At 41.3% G+C, this 20951-nt stretch overlaps 1 protein-coding gene across 1 annotated transcript in view; it reads left to right on the top strand.

Moving 5' to 3' along the window:
* LOC133997768 (protein eva-1 homolog C) overlaps nt 1–20951 on the top strand; it is a 72914-nt gene that overhangs the window by 21401 nt on the left and 30562 nt on the right. The window contains exons 4-5 of the mRNA XM_062437476.1: nt 2286–2438; nt 11427–11570. Coding sequence (XP_062293460.1) covers nt 2286–2438; nt 11427–11570 — 297 coding nt within the window. The remainder of the gene's footprint in view (nt 1–2285; nt 2439–11426; nt 11571–20951) is intronic.

The following is a 20951-nucleotide window of genomic DNA, read 5'->3' on the forward strand; positions in this document are numbered from 1 at the left end:
CTCCACACTGAGTCAAATGTACACCAAGGTGGGGTCGCTTCATTTGCAATCTGTATAAATGGGTCACTAATATGTAGGTTTATTTTATAACTCACTCATTTTATGACGTATTTATTTTGCTTTAGTCTGTGAATCTTTATGTATATGTGGGATTGGCCTCAAAAACATGTCACCAAATGCAATGATCTATTTCATCGATGTGTGGGGGCATATTATACTATTTGTAATTTTTTCATATTTGTACTATACTGTTATGATTTGTGGTGTCTGCATTAAACATAGTCAAAGATCTAAAACCTGAGGTAAAAAATGTAAAAATGACCCCTGGAAGTCAAAAGCCAGGTCTTCATTCTGATGAACGCTCCATTTGTAATGTCCACATTGTCCATATTGTCCACTTATGAGTATATTTTGAATTGGATTGTTTGTTTACCTGAGTGGACTCATTGAGAAGGGGTCTTAAAGAGACAGGAGCTAAAATGGCCTGTTTCAGTCAGATGCTGAACTGAGGGGCTGCATGAAGGGCCAGTATACATTTTTTCAAAGTTTTTGAATTGTAAATCATGCAGAGATATAGCAGTAGAGTTCCAGAATATCAATATAGACCCAGACATGTGCATGATGCATCCTCTTTAATAGTTTTTAATCAACAACAGAGAGATCTATGGCACAATGGAATAAGCAGTATCAGGCACTGGCTGTAAAATGCTTTACTAGGATCAATTCCTTATTGGTTTTGGTCTTTTCACAGTATTTGTTGACAATAGGTAAAATCTAGAAGATTGCCACCCTTATCCTATAAAACCCTCCCAAGTATTTCACTTTATTTCCGGTTTAACCAAATTCTCCAATTGTATGACCAAACCACCATAAATTCTACAGTGAATTAAGAGTATCTGTTTGAGTCTTTACATTCTCGGCTGTCTTCCTGGAGCTGTTTAAAAGAAGAAAAAAAACTCTTTGCGTGCCTCGCCCTTTATCCCTCTCCCTGTGAGCCAGGAAGCTAAGAGTATCACTGCGGAGGGGAGCCAAAACAGTGCAGTAATCCCACCCAGATTCTACTCTTCATTCATGGCTCAGTGCTGTGCTGAGCCGAGCCGCACTGAGCTGTGCAACAGTTCACACTAGAGTGACCAGAAGTGGGCATTAATCCACTGATCCCCCTGCCCTCCCCACTTTTTCTTTCTCCACCGGACCCCGGGGCCAATCAACAGCTCTTTGTTCACTGTCACTTAACCAATGACTTCTCAAGGGAAGAGAGAAAGGCCGCATGGGGTGTTAGTGAGGTGCAACGGGCAGGTGTCACTGCCTCTGAAAGGAGAGGTGGATGAAGGATAGAGGAAGTGAAGGAGAAAGGGAGGGAGTGAGAGAGAGCAAGAGTGAATCCGTCACCAAAAGATATAACAAGCTATCACTGCCCCTCTTTCTCTGGTCTCTCCTCTTTCTACATTCCTGTTCCACTCCCCACATGGATGTAGAAATGGCTGCTGTTGTGTTTTTGTTTGCTGGCCAGTGGAGCTGCTCTGGCTGTCACAGGTCACTGTGGCTGGGTGTGTGTGAGGAATGCCTTTGCATGGCTCTACATGTCCACTGAGCAACTCTACCTCTGTGTGTTTACACTCAACGGAGCCTTTTGTCAGGCCTCTGTTTTCAGAGATTATTAAGAGCTGCTCAACAGATGTTTTATGAGGCTAAAAGATGACAAAATGACATCTACCATTTGAAGCAAGCAGGATATTTTCAGTGTATTACTGATTGTTTCTTTATTTAATATTTTTAGCAATCACTGGTATCAGTAATAATAACTGTTAAGATCTGGAAGTGCAGGGACTTTATTTGATATGAGTCCAATTGTGTAAGAAACACATGAGCAGTCAGAAGATCATGCAGGTTCTAAACAAGCTCCAGGTCAGACAAACTTGACCGACACAGTTTTCATGTGTAATGAACTATGATTATCAACATTTCAGATGGACTTATTTTTAGTTTTACGATCAAATTAAGTGGTTTGGACAATGTGACTAAACTGCCAGCTTGCTTCTGAATGCTTTCTTGCTCCGTCAGACTGTATCCCTGTCCCCAGTTCACAAATAATGGCCCAATTTGTATTGTTGTTTCTCAGGGATCCAGTTGCAAGAAGAAAACTAGCTTCTAAACCAAATCGTCAGCATTTAAAAATTACTTAATTGAATTCAGATTTTGTTTTCATTTAATCACAATTTAGTTCAAACATGTATTAATGTCAGTTGTAACCTTTTGTAACCTCTTTCTCCCCCTCTCTCCAGACGAGTATAAAAGTAAGGTGGTCTGTGAGGAGGAGAGGATGAGGCTGAGCTGCAAACGTGGAATGCAGATCGCTGTTTACTCCGCCATGTTTGGCCGAACTCAACAAGGCACCCTGGAGTGTCCCCTGGACTACAGGAGAGCCCCGTCAGTCGGTGAGGAACCTTCATACACTCACACCAGGGTAGTAACACTGTTGAGTGGCCGAGGCTGTTGTTAGACAATTCAAATCAGTTTATATTTAGAGCTGCGTTGTCACTAAATATTTTCACATATGAACATATGTCATCTTGCCAACATATGACCCCAACATATGAAGTATACCCCAAGTTACAAAATGATATCCTTACAATTTCAGACTAACTCCTAAATCAGTTCGCACTTGTACAATTTTTGACAGCTACTGTATGTTACAGTTTATGATGCTACAGACACTTTTTTGATTGGGCAACACTACAAATGATACCTGGCAACAGATTTAAAGGTTACTTGAGTGAAGATATTTCTTACCTTTTAATGGTGCAACTTGAGTTACTACAGCAAATTAGTAATCCACGATTTTAGTATTAGTAGTAGTAGTAGTTGCATAGCTAATAATACCTAAGCAGTGTATACTATCAGATCCTAGGATGCTGTTTTGTAGTGGTCTTATTTACTGATCCTCCACTGGGGGAGTTGGGCAAGGGGTGATAATATTATTAAAATGAATACTATTTGACTGTATCATTTGCTTTATTCATAGCATCAGTGTTGGGGTCAGGCTGAGTTCAGGAAAGGAAAGAGATTTCTTGCATGAAGACACAAGCTGAGAATGCAAATGCTTGGGTTTGCCTGATATTTAAATGAGGCTCCCTGCCCTTCTAATGTTCTTATACATATTAATGATAAGTGAGAGTGGAATCTCTCTGGTTAGTTCTCTTGCCAAGACATACCAGGTGTCATTATGCATCAAGCAGATGAGGAAAACGAAACATTTTATTTTAGAGTTTTACACGTCAGGACACCTCAGAACCACAAAGAGATGTTTAATCTCTTTTTCATTATTTTTTCAAACTTGGGTGATATTGCCCTCAGATGTTGTTGTGGTTTGGGTAATTTGATAGTTTACATATATTTTTGCCTGCCACACACATCCTTAATATCAGTCATTCAAAACTGTTCACACTGTCCCGCTGATTAATGATTTACCTCTTATGAACAAAATCCCCATTTACCATCTCTTCATCCTGCTCTAAAAAGCATGATGAGATATATAAAACCACCACTAAAGCTCAGGTAGACACACACAAACATGCACACACACATTGCCAGGGGAACTGGGGTGGAATGTAGATCAGATGTCCCTGTCATCCAAGGCGCAGAGTGTGGCCTGTAGAAAAGGGACAGTATTCAGTTCCCTCCAAGTATGTATGTGTGTGTATGTGCACGTGTGAGCGTATGGGATATCCAGATGTACCCTCGCCCTTGTTTAGGGGAATGTTAATGACTCTAAGCTTGGATCCATGACAAGTATTAGGATAACCATAGCTACTGTGGTGGCCTCCGCCTCTTTGCTGGGCAGCTCATTTATTTTGCTTTAGTCTGCGATGCTTTTGTTTTGTTAATATATAGAAGGGAATGGACACTCGAGGTTTGAGCCTGTAAATAAGTAGCTTGAGCAGGTGTCAGTTAACTAATGCGTGTGTGTGTGTGTGTGTGTGTGTGTGTGTGTGTGTGTGTGTGTGTGTGTGTGTGTGTGTGTGTGTGTGTGTGTGTGTGTGTGTGTGTGTGTGTGTGCGTGTGTGTGTATTCTGATGGACATTTGAAGACAGAAAATACACTGTGATTTTTTGAATATTTTAATCCACTGTGTTACAGTAAAACATGATCCTGCTAAAGTGAATAGATCATTTACTGTAGATGTGAGTGTGTGTGTGTGTGTGTGTGTGTGTGTGTGCGTGTGTGTGTATTCTGATGGACATTTGAAGACAGAAAATTGAAGACTAAATATCATTCCTCATGATTCTCAATTCAAGCAAGACATCAAGACATGCCCTGAAGTGTGTTTGCGCGTGTTTGTGTGTGTTACCTTCTTTATGACAGAGGTGTCAGGACAGGGTCGAAAGGCTGACACTGGCGTCAGTCACTGGGTAATCAGAGACAGATATAAAGAATAGCATTGTGTGTGTTATTGTGCTCTATATGAGCACTGAGGGCTGCTTTGAAGCAACCTCAGCCAGCATCAGTCTTCCTGATGCAGGTAGGTGTAGCGGTGAGACAGGGTTGGCCTGATATCTGGTTTCAGAGTCAGGATTAAATACAGTAGCCGAGTTCTCTCAGCATTGATAGAAAATGGACTCTTCTGTTACAGTAGCACAAAGGCCATATTACAGCAGAGGAGACATGCTGTTTGCTGTGTCAAATCACGTTAACCCTGTGTATGTTAACGTACACATGTATTGTTGCATTATACAGTATTATTTTGCTCTCTCTCTCACATACACACACAAACTCCAACTACACACAAACCTCCTCAGGCTGTCCCAGACTGTCTAGCTGTGCCCTAGTGGGATTTCCCTTGTCAGCCCTGTCTTTGATGTGGCTCCTGTGTCACCAGGAGCAGGAAGTGAGGGTGTCATGATTGACAGCTCAGACACACACCGTTAATTATCTTTAAGCGTTTTTACCTCCTGTCTTTGCCCTCACATCAGAGGTTGTGCGGTTACTCACGCATGTGTAAGTGTGTGTGCACGTGTGTGTTTGTGGCTCTGCGTGCCTGAATAATCTTGGGCTTGGCAGTCGCATTACGCGCAAGTTTGTTTTGTTCCTAGTTTAATTTTATGTCTCTTTAAACGTGTGTTTGAATGTGCCAACAAGATAGGTTGAAGCAATCTCCTAAACCACAGCGCCCTGGCAAGCTCACCACTGCCTGAGGTGTGAGATCAACGTCTGAACTCACACAGCTGGCTGCACCTGCCCAGGTGAGCTGTGCACTGTGTCAGATAGGAAGACATGAATTTGTGTGCTTGTACACTGTTTTATGAAAACAATCCTTGTACATGTTCTATTTTCATTTTATCCTTACGCCAGGGTTGCAATTCAACTGCAGCCACCTGCCAAATCTTTCTGGTTTGCCTCCATCTTCTGAAGGTGCCTTTCTAATCTACAAACCATATTGAGTTTGTGAAATGTGTCTTTTTACTGCTGTGGAGATCTGTAGTGAGCAGTTATCTATCTGCATGTTGAATCCAAAATCCCTGGAAAGGTATAACAGACAAAGAACAAGTGCATACACAGGCATGTGCTCACAAATATAGGACCTCTTTGATCTCGTTTGTTCCTTGGTTTTGGGGTGGGGTGGGAGTGGTGGAGTTGGACAGGTCTTAGCTGTGATGGAGGATCCTCAAAGCAAAGGGGCCAGTCTCAGCCCTCCTCTCTCATCTGCCCCATTACCATCACACACACCTCTTGACATCTAAATAGCCCCCCATGCTTGGCATGCAGAGTCTCAGACCAGCCCCCCCCCCCCCCCCCCCCCCTTTTTTTTTAAAGGCCACTGCACTTTCTCTTTTGAGTATGTGCTTCAGACGAGGCCCACAGCGAGATGTTTCAAACTGTAAGCACAGTTGGTTGGTTTCTCAGATGATTATAGTCGCCTTTTAAAAGCCGAGCATGCACAGCTGCTGTTCAAATTTAACACTTGGCTTTTGGAAGTCTGTTCCAGTTGTTAGGGTGGGAGCTTCATTGTAACTCTATCTGCATGTCTTGTCCACTTTGATGCGCATAGAGCAGATAAGTAACAGGATGTTTTTTTGCAGATTAGATCAAAACGTACAGTTCTGTGTGTTTAAACCTACACGGGATGAGCGAGCTTAGATTAGTTAAAGGCCTCTGTATATAGCAGTAGGTGACAGATTTCGGTCAGTGAACTCACAGTGGTTACTGTTGCTCCAAAACAACATCCCCACCAAAACGTTGTCCCTGCATGTGTTTTTCATGATAACAGGTTCATGCAAGGTTTAGGACAAAGTGTCACCACTGATTGGAATTTAGATGCAGTGTTTGAATATATGAAGTAACATGTGGCTAGTGATAACACACATGCACAGGGTCGACTATTTTCGTATCCAGTGCTGACTCAAAGAAAAACCCGCTATCAACTTACAAACACAGCTGAAGTGTGTACATGCGTGCATTTATCTGTGCTTGTGCGTGTGTGTGTGTGTGTGAGTGTGTGTGTGCGTGTGTGTGTATTCTGCTGGACATTTGAAGACAGAAAATACACTGTGATTTTTTGAATATTTTAATCCACTGTGTTACAGTAAAACATGATCCTGCTAAAGTGAATAGATCATTTACTGTAAATGTGAGTGTGTGTGTGTGTGTGTGTGTGTGTGTGTGTGTGTGTGTGTGTGTGTGTGTGTGTGTGTGTGTGTGTGTGTGTGTGTGTGTGTGTGTGTGTGTGTGTGTGTGTGAGCAGTCTCAATTCAGTAATGACATTTACAGAAAGCACTTGGCATGTGCATGTCCTCTCACCCACCTTACGGCATTTGAATGTGTCATTTTTCTGTAATACAAAGACTTTTTAATACCACAAATATGACTTAAGCTGTCTCCCTATCAAATGATACGCAAAAAGGTGAGTCAGAGTAGAATAGGAGACAAGTGCTTTTGACAAGTTTGTCCGCCCATTGTCTATGAAATTCCAGGAAAGCTGTGCGTGGGTGGAAAACCTAGAGGATCATTATGGAACGCTGCTGCGGGAATTTCTGGGAAAGGGTTGTGTGCGTGTGTCTTCATGTGCTCAGGGGTGTGTTTTTATTTGAGGACACTGACCTATACACTTATCTGACAGTCCACCAGCAGATTCCTTTACTGCGCCCATAACACGCTCACTCTACATCAGTCTTAATATGTGACAAGCGAAACTCAAAGTCAGCCATCACAGCACACCTGAGCTATGTGCTGATGTTGGTTTCAAACAAGCAGAACGTTAGTTGTACGGTAGATGACTGATGTGACAAAAAGAGATGAGCCATATGGAGGCGCTGCTGGTATTGGGCAACTTATCAACACACACTATGAATGCAAGCAAGTTTCACACCATTTTACATTTATGTCTCCCCGGGGCTTATCCTTTGTAGCTCTCTATATCTGACCTCGGTCTCTGTTTTCCTCTGTGATCCGTCATGACATGAGGAGAATAAGTGAGTGTTTGTCCAGGAAACGCCTCCCTTTTCCGCAGTCGCTGCCTCTTTTGACTGTGGACCTTTTCCTCTGAATCATAGGTCTGTCCTTGCTGGGTGTGTGGAGGGTAGAGGGTGGGTCCACAGGCTTGGAGGTGGTTGAGGGTAAAGGTCGGAGGTAACAGGGGTTATTCATGCCTGTTCCCTTCTGTGTGTGTGAGCTCATATAAGCATGGAGAGCCAGTGAACAAACCTCTTGTCTCTTTAAGTCTCTATCAATCTATATAGCCCACCCAGTCCAGTCCAGCCTCACTCGTTCCTCTGTGGGCTCCCTCCTCAACTAATCACCCAGCCAGGGAATCAAAGCTCCAGCTAATGGGGGCCTGTCTGTCAGTGAACTGCCTTGTCACAGAGGAAAGTTTTCAGCGTGGCACACCGCCTCAAACGAGCCCTCTGGGAAGAGAGAGGGAGGGAGAGAGAGAGAGAGAGAGAGTGAGCGAGCAAATTAAAGCACATGAGGGCTGCAGCATCTATACATACACACAGATACATACACACAGATTCAGCAGTACAGCAGTTTGACCGGTAGACACAGGGAAAAAATTAATGATAAAAATTAAATTTGCTTTTGGAGTTTATTTAAAGTAGTCAGTTATATCATTATATATTTCAGAATATAAGGCCAAGAAACTGACATTTCACAGGTTTGTGTGAACAATCATCACGGATTGAATAAATCATGGGTTTCTTGGTTCACAGATTATTATATACGGTAATTCAGTCTTCTGGATGCAGCTCTGCAGGTAATTCTCAAGTGCTATTCAGTCTTGTTTCTTATGCTGTCACCTGCTAGATTCACTTTGGTATTTAAGTCATTGTATTTACTTAGGGCAAATATCACAATATTTTTTAACACATAGCTTGATATCCATATTGCAGCAAGATTGGAGGGGGGGCTATTGGTGCTTTCACAAAATATTTGCACAATGAGATTTCTAATAAATAATCATCAGTAATGTGGATATAATGACTATGTGGGTAAAGGCAAATAATAGAACAGCTAGAACGGTCGGGTAAGTTCAGAAAATGATCCCTTATAACTGTAATACTGCTACTGTAATGCAGCCTTTAAAACCAGGAAAAGACAACACTTATGCCATATCACGATACTACAATATTGAAAACCTATGATGACATCTAGCCTCATGTCACAATATCGATTTGATCTTGATCTATTACCCATCCCTATATTTACTTCTTTCTGATAAAAAACACTCTAAATGCCATCTTATCACAAGCGCATAACATATATATGTATGTTAGAATATGTTTTTGCTACTTTGAACTGATGCAGCCTTGTTTTAGACATTTTTCAGCTGGGCTAAACAAGCAAGAAGAGAGGTGTAACTGTTTGGGGAGAGGTGTACTACTATAAAAGAGCAGCTATAATGAGCTCCTCTGTGACAAAGCACCGTGGCAATTGGTTTTCCCAAAAGGCATCATGTTACCAGTGATATCACAATATTATTCTTCAACACTTTTATTTTAAGAGTGTTTTCCATTTAAAATTGCAGATGAGGCAGGTTGTGAATTTTCCTGATCGGTCGCAATCAGTGAATCTGCACATGTTGTGTGGGAACTGTCTAACCTTTGAGGTGTCTGACTGGTTATCCAGTTTCACTCACTGGTTCCCACAGGCATCTACCACACTGCATCCTTGTTGGGAATTCCGGTGTGTCGGCTCCAGCTGGGGAGTGTCCGGTTGCCCCTTCGAACCGCGTCCACATTGACAGACACTGATTCAGACTCGCATTCTCTACAAGCTTACTCCACATAATCTGTCCCATCGTCTGGTCTGCTTTCAGATCCACTTCAGAGCTAAAATTGCCTACAAACACAACCAGTAGCAGGGAATAAAGGTTGACTCTAATAATCTAATAAAGAAGGATTGCAGAGTCAAAGAGTTCCCAATGTTGACACTATGCATGTCCATTAGATTGCCTTCTTTCACTTCCTGACTGGGACATTTACCCTTTGACCTGTGCCATAATTTGTTGTGGGCTCTTGACGTGTGAGCAAAGGTTCAACCAACCTGTTCTCTTTACCTTTTTTTCTGATCTCTCTCTCTCTCTCTCTTGGGGGCCCATCAGGGCAGACCCTGCGAGAGCCCAGTGTCCACTTTCAAAGGCTCATCTCCTTGTGTTGTTTTTAGGGGTTAGATGGACCATGGGGGCCTGGGAGGCATCCATGTGGAACCCAGGCCCATCCACATTCCCACAAGACTCAACAGGAGGTTCTTCTGACTTTATTGCTGCTCCTTACACCTCTGTCTGTTGTGTCAGTGAAGTTTATGAGTTAAGACAAATAATACTGATTCCAGTGGGACTGCACAATTGTTGTTGAAGTGATGTTTTATCTTTTTTCACTATTTGCTTCACATAATGAATTTGCAGTCTGATTGTACCTTTAACCTTTTTGCTATGGGATGTTTAAATGATGCATTATGTTTCCATTGAAAACATAATGCATCATTATCCCATTTTCTAGCTAATGCTATAAATTGTTATAACTGTTAACATGTAACCCCACACTCTGCACCTACCATCAGTATCCAAAATGTTGTATTATTATTTTATCTTTTCATCTGAATATTGATATATATCAGCCAGTCACTAGCTGCCTGGCCTGTACATTTGTTAAACAACAGGCATGTAAAACTTTTTTATGGATTCCTTTCTAAAGTGTTGGGGCACAGCAGGTCAGCATATGATCTTGAGAGTTGTTATGAATGTGAGAGAGGAAGGAAGTCTGAGCAGAAAGAGGAAGGAGAGGAGCCTCATCTGTCCATCCACGCTCCCTAGAGGATGAGAGCAGAGGAGAGGGGTCTGGACGAGCTGGCGGGTGCTTAGCGATGATGTATGAGGGCCACATCCATTACTTTGTCGGGTGTCCATACACAAACACTCACACATACACATACACACATGTTGGATCAGGTATCCATTAGACAATGTGAGGCCCCAGTAAGGTTTCTATGTTGGCCTATGTGGACAGAGGCACCACCAAGAGAGCTTAGAAAAGCCTTGACGGGAATGAGTGTGTATAAGAAGTCCCTTTACTTTCCCCTGAATGTGTGTGCACAGGTATGTGTGTGTGTCCCTTTCTGTTGTAGCTGACAGAGACTCATGTAGTCTTTTGTGTCTAAAGAGCTACTTGTCCATCAAAGGCTCCACGGCCAGGTAGCAAGGGGCCGATGAACAGTGTGAACATAATATCTTTAATAAGTATGTGCAGTTGATATATACTATTTGTGCTTTAACACTATTTGTCTCCAGTCATTCTGATTTGATGAGAGACATTCATACTGTATTGGAAAACAGCAGTTATATACAACTTGTTAATAGCAGGTTATAACTTCTAACGTCTTGTTGGCCATTTAACTATGAAACAAATGAAGCAGTTGTTAATAGAACTGCAAACTCAAATCTTTGTTTAATGTTTCATCCTAATAATTTGGGCCCTGGTATGTCTTAATAATATATGAAAAAGAAACTGCTATTTTTTATTTGGTAGTAATTATTGGAAAAAGCAGGGACTATCAAAAAGAGAAACAGTAGCCTACATGCAGTAATTACCAACTCATGTATTTGAGTATTAAAGAATGAATAATGGAAAATGCTCATCTTTTATAGTGAAGTGCTGAGAGAATGGAGAGCATGCATGTATCTCTAGTTTTCTAATAGTTGAATTTCAGTTTAAGAACCAGAGAATTATTTCCTTTCTAGGAAATATCAAGGTTTCTTACATTTATTCCCTGTTAAAGTTGTTTAAGGGGAAGTTTGTTCTTGTTCTAATGAAATAAGTAAGAAAGAAGTGTCTCCTCTTCTTAAATGATTGATTTAATCAGGTTTTATTTTGCATGAGTCTAGTTGTCTAATAATCATTCAGTAATTTTCCCCCTATCTGTCTCTCTGTCAGACTGCCAGTCGCCTGTGGCTCTGCAGGTTCTCACCTCCCATTGTCAGGGCAAGAAGACTTGTGCGGTTCGAGCCTCCACCAGAGACTTTGGAGATCCCTGCTACGCTGGCACCAGGAAGTACCTCAGTGTCATTTACACCTGTGGTGAGTCCCAATGCACTTTTACTATGGGCTCCTACCACCGGGGGGTGGTGTTCACTCACTGATAAGTTTGGCGTCAGTCTTGCCTATGATGGTTTAACTTTTTGTTGAAGAAGAGGAAGAAGCTCTAAGCTGGACTTTGTTTTACTCTGAGAGGAATCATACATATTTTAAAGGGATGACTCATGATTGATTACTGCTGTTGAACCTGTTTGCACACTTTATGCAACAAGTCTAACATGGATCTCTCTACCATTTCAGTTTTTGGCCATTAAACTGTATTATGGCTCCCCCTGTGGAAAGATTGTGTCTTGGCCACACATATTAATAAATGGAAGGACTTTTTTATACCATTGAAATGGAATTAAAGGAGTCCATAAAGGGAAATAACTTTTACAGTAATGTTTTAGACTGTCAGTGCTTTCTAAAGGAATGCAGCATTTTTTTTTTAATTTTAGTTTGTGGGTGTGTGGGCTGCTGAAACCCCTTTTAGTTGTTAAAAGATTCTACAAGTGTTATCTACATGCCAGTCCAGCAACTGTCAAATTTAGTTAAGATACATTTTTCATTTTATCTTTTGTTTTTACTTTATGTCTGTGCGGATATGGGAGAATTGATGGGCTTCCTTTTTTATCTGTTCCCCACCCTTTGGGCTTATCCTGACCAGTCAAGGCTGTAATTCATTAACTACACACTTGGAGACACACGCGCGTTATCCAGAAGCCTCCAGCACACAGAATTGATCAACCAGCACAATGGCCTGGAGACTCTCAAACCCACCAAAATCACTGGCCAAGGCGCATCAATTGGGACCAGGCCTACTGTTACATATTTGGTATTTCAATGTGATTTTTGAGATCTGACTTTAAGTGTTTGGTTTTATGAGATCCATGCGTTCCCCACTGGACCCGGAAATCAGTGTCTCAGAAGTCCATAAATTAATTTAATTCTGTGTCTGGACTGTATTTCTCACTGTACCTCTACAGCTCTTTTCAGTGCTTATATGCACACTGCATATGATTTTAAAATCCTGGCAGTTCAGATCACATTTTAAGGCTTCAACATCTGCTTTTGAAAATCAGCCACACTGAGTTTGTTGTCTTGAAATGCTGGACGATTGTCAGATTGTTCTCTAAGAATTCTTGCATCCATTATCTCAACTGGCCAGTGCAGACAAGAGCACACAAACTGTTTATGGAGTCATTTGGCTCGAATCCCTGTCTGACCTCCCTTATCTGTCACTGATAATACATCACACAACTCCATAACACACTAACAGCTCTTGTGCTGGGTTGGGTGGGTAAATGTGTGAGTGTTTGTAAGGAGGAAGCAGGGAATGAGAGAGAGGGCAGAGCAGGGAAGGATGCAGGACGGTGTAAATGTTGAACAGACAGAGGGGACATGCTGCGAGGGGCGAGGAGATGGGTTTTTCTGGGTTGCGGTGGGAATTGAGGGGGTTGAACGTGAGTAAATCAGTGGAGCTGCTGCAGACATGAAGTCACTGGTTTGCTCCAGGCTCCAGCAAAGTGGTAATTTTAGGGGATCCTCTTTCATTGGTGGTTGAGTGTGTGGAGGATTGACCCCATTTGTGTCAGAGTAGGGGACGGAGGAGGTCCGTCTGCACATGATGGGTAGCATTTTAAAGAGTGTGTTTGGTAGACTGTACAATGTTTTTTTTGTTTCAGTGGAAAGAAGTGGCATCCACATACACATAATAATTGATAGCGCTAAAATAAAAATACATTTTCAGTAGAATTAATAATCAAGTAAATTAATGAATAGGCTCAGATTGGCTGAATTCTGTGGATGTTTTTTTGTTTTGTGTGTGTGTGTGTGTGTGTGAGAGAGAAAGAGAGAGAGAGAGAGAGAGAGAGAGAGAGAGAGAGAGATCTTCTGTGCCACTAAATGGATTAGGGCCGCAAACTAACAATTATTTTGACTATTGCTTCATTCATGTCAATCATATTCTTAATAAATTGATTAGTCCTGTGGTTTATAAAATGTCAAAGCCCAAAAATGCAACTTCAAATATGTTGTTTTGTCTAGAATAACAGTCCACAATCCAAAGCTATTCAGTTTATAAGAAGCTGGAATAATTAAAGTGCCTTGAGATAACTTTGTTGTGATTTGGCGCTATACAAATAAAGATTGATTGATTGATTGATTGAATAAGAGATTTTTGCCTTCTTCTTTTTTTCTTTAAAAAGATGATCAAAGTAGTTAATGATTCAATTGTTGCTGTGCTAAAATGAGTTGCCTGGGTCACCCTGTCTGAAAGTGGTGTTACCCCACTTAACACCTTTACTGTCTCATTATGACTTAAGTGCTATTTTACAACTTTTGCTGCCTGCCAAGAATAAAATAATTGAGGAAAGTGCTATTTTATGAGCATATATACCGTATGAGCATTAATATGTGTTGGTGTTTAGTACAGATTTCGGTATATGCCTCAGCTTGCCCGTGATTTATAAAGCCATCAACCCTACGAGCTCCAGCTTCTTCCTCACACAGCCCCTGGGGGTGGACTCGCTCCTTAGCAATAACACTGCAGCAAATGGCCTGGAACCTGCCATCAGTCTCCCAGCAGATCACACACACTCCGCACGGCCGCCACTGTCAGGCTTCATTTACATCCTCTCCCTCTGGAGGAAGTCCCCACAGTTTGTTTGTTTGTCCAAAAAAAGAGTCCAGGAGTACAACCGCAGAACTCAGTACTTAAACAAGAAGACATTTATATTTATATACGATATAATACATTTAGCAGCGATGAGGTCTGTCTTGCAAAATTATTCATAGCCTATGCTTTGAAATATTCACTCTCAGTACGATTGTTAGAGTTTGATGAATGAGCCTGCTCGGGGCATTTTCTTCAAAAAGCAAGGTTCCAGTATGGCTGCTTTTGCAGTTTTGTTGAAGTATTCTTTGACCTTTTAAAGATGTAGAAGTCAAGCGTTCTGCCTCTTTGCATTTGTTTCCATCTGTGCTTTTGATTAAAAATTAAAGCAAAGTTATGGCTGGTAAAGCTTGAGGATGCACTGGCTGTTGTATCCACAGTGTAAATATGTCTTTTGGGTCATAATAGCCAAGATCCTATTTATACAACTTGCTCAACCAGACCTCTGAGGTATGTCCTGCAGCCACACAACTTCATTCCTCTTATTTGCCAACATCCTTCCTCTACATGGTGAGTGAAAAGATATAGCCTGAGGACATCCTGCTTCTGTATGTGTCTCTTTGTGTCATAAATCAGTGTTAACTTTAAACTAAATTTAACAAAATGTGATTTATGGACATCCATTCTGATCAAATCATAACCAGAAGAATCATTTTTACTTTCCTCCCCTCCTCCCTTTTTGTATCAGGCCTCACCTACCCAGAGCACAGTTCCTCTCTTCCCCTGAGGAGTCTTAAAGCGTCAGACTTTACATCAAGATGAGTAGGCCTCTTTTCCTAAACTTCCCTCTGTGACTTTCCCTTCAGTGTTCGCTGCGGTGTAATGGATCACCCTGAACAACTTCACTGCCACACAGCCTCTTTTCAACCACGCAGAGCGGGGGGATGAAAGGTAATGGAAAGCCTAATGAACAGGTCTAATTGCCAAGGAGGAAATGGATTAATTGCCGCACTTAGCTGGTTAACATGAGATCTGGTCGAAGCGGGGAACAGGATGGGGGACTTGGTGGAACACACAACTCGGGCATTTTCAACCACAGTGTTGAAATCAAAATGGGAATGGGAAAAAATCCTAATGAAAGTGTAATGAGTCCATTAATATCCTTTATGTTTTTTCAAATACTGCCACTGCTTTGGTTTTTGGATTGGACACAGAAACAGAGTTAAAGAAACTAAAGATTAGCTGTTGAATTGATTTTTCTCCTCTCTTAAATGGAAAGATTCTTTTCATAGTATCTGTTCTTTCAACCATATTATCTGAGCTTCATCAGCATTTATCAGTTGCCTTGTTGCCATGAAAAAGTAAATGTTCAAGTTACATTTTTTTTCTCTGAGCACTTCCCTCCATCCAATGTGGTTTTCAAAGGTTTCAAAGTTCTTGACCTCATACAAAGCAGTTGACCATTGAGTTATTGTGCATGATTATATGCACATTTCCCCAAAATTCAGTCTGAATTCAGTTTGAAGTAAAATTAAACAATACTTGGCCCTGAAACATAGACTAAACAGGGACTGACAGAAGTGCGGTGACTGGACTGTGCGACTGGTATTTTTAATGGACACGATCCCGAATTGCATGAGGCCCTGGCTCCTTGCACATGGCACAGGGGGGTGCCTGATTTAGATGTAGCGGCAAAGTAGACGAAGATGTAATTCAGAAGCTTGAGGGTTTGAATTGTCCCAATCGGTTAAGCAGACGCACATGCACAGACACATACACACCAATATAATGTACATGCACAAAGATACTTGAGGTACACATGTGACTGCTGCAAGCCACACACTCCTTATAGCTCCCACGCACACATTCATGTCATGTCAGCAGTTGAGACTGTGGGGAAGATGTTTATTTTGGCCCAGTTATGTGGAGTTGCAGTCCAGCCAGGCAGTAGCTGCTGCTGCTTCTTCTGGGCCCCATCATTCTCCCTTATAGCTCATCCTATAGCATGGACTCAGCAAATGATAGTTTCAGGTACAGTAGTTCCACACAACTTGGTTTTCTGTCAGTAAGAGTTTGAGTCTGTAATCTCAAAGCTAAACCTCAGTCTGTTAGATAAGGTATCTACTTGTTGTGAATGGCACAGAATAGCCCTGTTAGGCTGCTACGTACATAGAAACACCCATCAAAGCTTCTTTAGGCCAGCAGCAAGTTGTTTTCTGCAAGGTTTTTTCACTTGTATCCCAGTCTTTTCAGGAGGCGTATCTGACAAAATGATTTCAATTAATATATGAAGCTCTTATAATGTTAATTGCTACAGAAGTGTGGCATGGCATATGCTCTATAACATCTCCACAAATACAAAACAATCTACAGTACATGTTTCTGTCAAAGTCAGAGCAGGAACCAATATTCATAAGCATGTGAATGATGGTCAGAGTTGCTCACTTTCCCCCAAATGCACTTACAGAGATTTCCTCATGGACTGACTTCTATATCTCTTGGAAAACTTTCATTTTTTTTTTTTTTTGTAGTGCTGCTTGGTTTTAGTGAGTATGACTGATTATAAACTTGGCATTTCATTATCAGCCTGTGTGAAGAAGCTTCCAGGAAACAAAAGTGAAAAAAAAGTTGTCAGAAAACATCCTGTGTGCTGGTGTGACTCCAGGTCAACGAAGTTTTAGTCAATCATTGAACCAAACCTAATCATATCTGTGCTGCCTTAAGCTCAGTCACATATAGTTTTGCACATTCTCACTGCAGATGTGAGGCTTCATTTGATGTTCTATATTACCTTTATGGTGTAAAAGAAAATTTGTTGAGTGTGTTTTCACCTGAATGCACTGACAGACTGGGTGTGGTTATTTCATTAGTTCAAATCGAAGAGTATAAAGTAGACTGTCAATCATAAGAAGATGTCCCGACTTAACCTTTACATACTTCAGTGATAACGTAGGAGGATTCTGGCTCAGCATTATTCATGGTCGACTCCACCCAGAGTATTTTATTTGGGCAAAACAAACCAAGAACCAGGAGAAGGTGTTTCTTAAAAAACAGTCTTTGACCCAAACGTGATCCGTGGTGTGTTTGATTTTTAGTGAGTGGAGAGGCAAGCAGAAAAGAATGAAGTGGCCCCTCTGAATGCTCTCCAGCCTCGTAATACAAACCTGACTCTGCAGAAACCCTGGAATAACAGCCCCAGCTGGCACTCTCAGGAACACTGCTGCGAGAAAACACACAGCACGTGACCTCAGCCGACCCGTGTATGTGTGTGTGTGTGCGTCGCTGTATTAGTGTGCATTAATAGTGGTTGTTGTGGCTTCGACCAATACCCGTAAAAGGCATTGAGTGTGATTGTTATAACATCATCTCCGCCAAGACCTCTTGTCCCTTCCACCAAGCCGCTCACCCACACACACACACACACACACACACACACACACACACACACACACACACACACACACACACACAATAGTCTCCTTCAACTCTAATAAAGTATAACATATAACACATCTTATTAAAGTAAAAAGGTAGAAGTTAGTGAAGCGATTCAGGAACAGGTTCTGGTCTCCAGAACAAGATCGGGAACATCAAAGGAGTTTTTGGCGGGAACAGCATTGCCATGGTGACTTGCTGAAGCCAGAGGTTGTGGAGTTGTTTCGCCAGCATGTTAAATCAGCTGATGTCTGCCCTGCACTACATCTCACTGACTTACATCCTCTGACACTGGCATTAGGACACGTAAGCAACATGTAGCACTAAACCCCCCCCCCCCCCCCCCCCCCCACACACACTCACACACGCAAGGGCATAAAAACAGGTTGACTTCAGCCTCTATTCTGGTCGTTTTCCCTCCGTCAGACTCTCAGCTATATGTAGAGTGGTCATACATTAGAAATCTAGTTTAATACCTACTCAATGTGATCACTGGCCCTCAGGGAAAGCGTAAGAAGTTTAATGAGATTAAAATGAATCTTGACAAAGTGGATTTGGAGAAAAAAAACAAGGTGTTACATTTCCTTTTAAGTTTTTGCAGCCTGTCTGACTTTCTCTCGCCCTCTGTCCTGTTTGACTTCTCTCTTTGTCCCTCCCCTCACACACATTTCAATCATGTCTCATGTTTTGGCTCTTGTCACCCTCACAGCCTGTAAACCTCTGCCTTTCATCTCATCTCTATTTCTTGTTTTCTTCTTGTCTCCATCCTGTTCATCGTTTCCGACTGTGCAGGCAGGAATACACCGGAGGTTAGAGCTCACTGGTTTATGTCTCAGATGATCTGAGGAAATGTAAGTTTGGTCCTATAGGGAATAACTGAGTGATGCAAACACTGTTTTCACAGTGCCTTTGAGCAATGGACCAAACTGCTAACTGCAAACCAAATTGACTAAGTTATTTTCAGTTGTCAGTGCCTTCACATAGACAACATAATCTGCAACTAATCCTATTGTAAATAAAAGTCTCTGTTACTGAAGTTATGTATAAATTCCTTTAACATCTGTTTATTTGAAATAGAAAGCAACTTAATATAAATGTATTCAAAGGAAAGTTTAATAACTCACTTTCATTTGAGTTTGAACCAGATTTTCATTAAAACATGATGAATTAAGTAAACTGTGACTAAGATAGATGACTCATTTCCATTTCTGACGTGGAGCTTTTTAAGTGTCTGGAAAATCTGCTTGTAAGCGGTTAAAAACATCACAAATCCTTCAGGTGAGACAAACATGAGCAAAACTGACTGGTTGATTTCCACTTAATGCCACAAAGTTGCTCAGTTACAGTAAAAGAGATGTGTTGTAACTCCTTACTCACACGCATGGTTCTTAATCATTTTGCCTATTGGTGTAAAAAATGTCCATTGTGACATGAAGCTTTGTTTCTCACCGCAATGTCCATGACTAATGCAAGTTAAGAGTGTTCTCATTTTCCTCATCCCAACTACAAACACTGATCCAGTGTTTGTAGTAATCACTATTCATTTTGGTCTGTGTCATAGTAAGCAAGCCTTTAAAAAGTCCCTTTAATGAAAACAGAGAGACAGAAAAAAAAAGAAAAAAAACGGAAACCAGACTGTTTGCCAGCCAGACTCTTTGATACCTCTATCTACAGACTGCTTAATAAACACGGCGGGGAAACAGCAGAGGGCTGCACAGATACAGACAGATAACACAGGTGACTGGATAAGCATGATATGGTAAGCACAATATGATTAATCAATTCCAACCTTTGAGATTTTCGACATTCTCATCAGATTTGTTTGCAAATGTAAACATGTGCATCATCTTCACCTGCTAACCTAAACACAAGATAATTCCGTAGTTTCAGTGGTTTAATCAATGAGGCTCAGGGGTGGAATAAGAATAATTGAATAACTTATTACTCAAATACTTTACTGTAAAAACTCTACATATGCACTTTAACAAAGTATTTCAATTACATGTTGCTTTATATTTCTAATCCACTGCAATTTAGAGAGAAATATTGTACATACAAAGTATATCGTGAGCTTATAAAATAGGATGTATTGCTATAAATTAAACTACCCAAAAGATTATAAAACAGTTAAAATTATAGATCCATCTTGAGTATACAATTGAGGGGCCATTTTTTCTGCATTATGAGTAATTCAACTTTTGGTACTTAAAGCACATTTCACAAATCATACTTAATATCCTTTTTTATAAGTTTTTACATTTTCTATGCAGGACTTTTACTTGTGATGGAGAATTTTTACACTATTACATAAAGCATTCAAATACTTCCTCCCGACTTGTGAGGACTAAGTTTGCTCATGGATGTATTTCTGAATCTATTTCTGTACCCCTTACCCGATGAGGAAGGTATGTCCTGCATCGTTTTTATCCTCTGGTGGATGCTTGTGTATTATAAGTGAGGCATTAGGTGTAGATTATTGTAATTATTGATTATTGATGTGATTTTCCATCTAAGTACACTGTGACTCTTTTAATGAGGCCACAGGTCTTGTTAGCTTCTGTCTGTATGAGAATGGGAGAAGGAGGGCCTCTCTGATGATCATTTTGGGGTCTGTCGCTCTACTGCCGCTAGTCAAAGCCACTTATGTCCCTGTAACTGTTCTAGCCCCCAACATAGGAAGCACTTTCCAGAGCGGAGGAATGTTCTGTGTTTGGCTTTAGGCTGTTTGTCTGCTTTACAAATGTAGGATAATGGGAGCATGCAGTCAAGTTAACATTCATGCAGTCATGTTTGCACAAAAACACATGCACACACATGTACAAAAGTACTTATGTGCATAAGAACACGCACAAATAGATTGTACAACACGGTGCATGCAAAAACAGAATGCACAAATGCTGTACACACAAACACACAAACATCTCCCCCCCGTCCTGTGGTTTTTGCTTGGCCTGTTTTCCCAAATGAGCAACTGCTTCTTTGTTGGGGTGGAAACTGCAAAATAAGCAAAGCTCTGGACGAGAACTCACTGCCAACTTTGTCAGCCTAACAAAGTCGTAAACTGTGTACACTACTGTTGTTGTGTCACCCTGCGCTCACGGCGAAAACTACTCTCTCTTCTCCTCTCCCTTCTCCTCTTTTGTGATCCATCATTCTTGTTTTCGTTTGTATGTTGAGTGTGTTGAATCAGTGCGTGGGGGGAGGTTGGGGGTGTGTGTGTGTGTGTGTGTGGGGGGCGGGGGGGGGCAGACTAATGCTTTCCAGTCTGTGGCTGGTTTCAGTTTTCCTCCTGCGGTGGATGAGGACTGAGAGAAAAAGAGAGAGAGGAGAGAATT

Source organism: Scomber scombrus, chromosome 17 (assembly GCF_963691925.1).
Source record: "Scomber scombrus chromosome 17, fScoSco1.1, whole genome shotgun sequence".
NCBI lineage: Eukaryota > Metazoa > Chordata > Actinopteri > Scombriformes > Scombridae > Scomber > Scomber scombrus.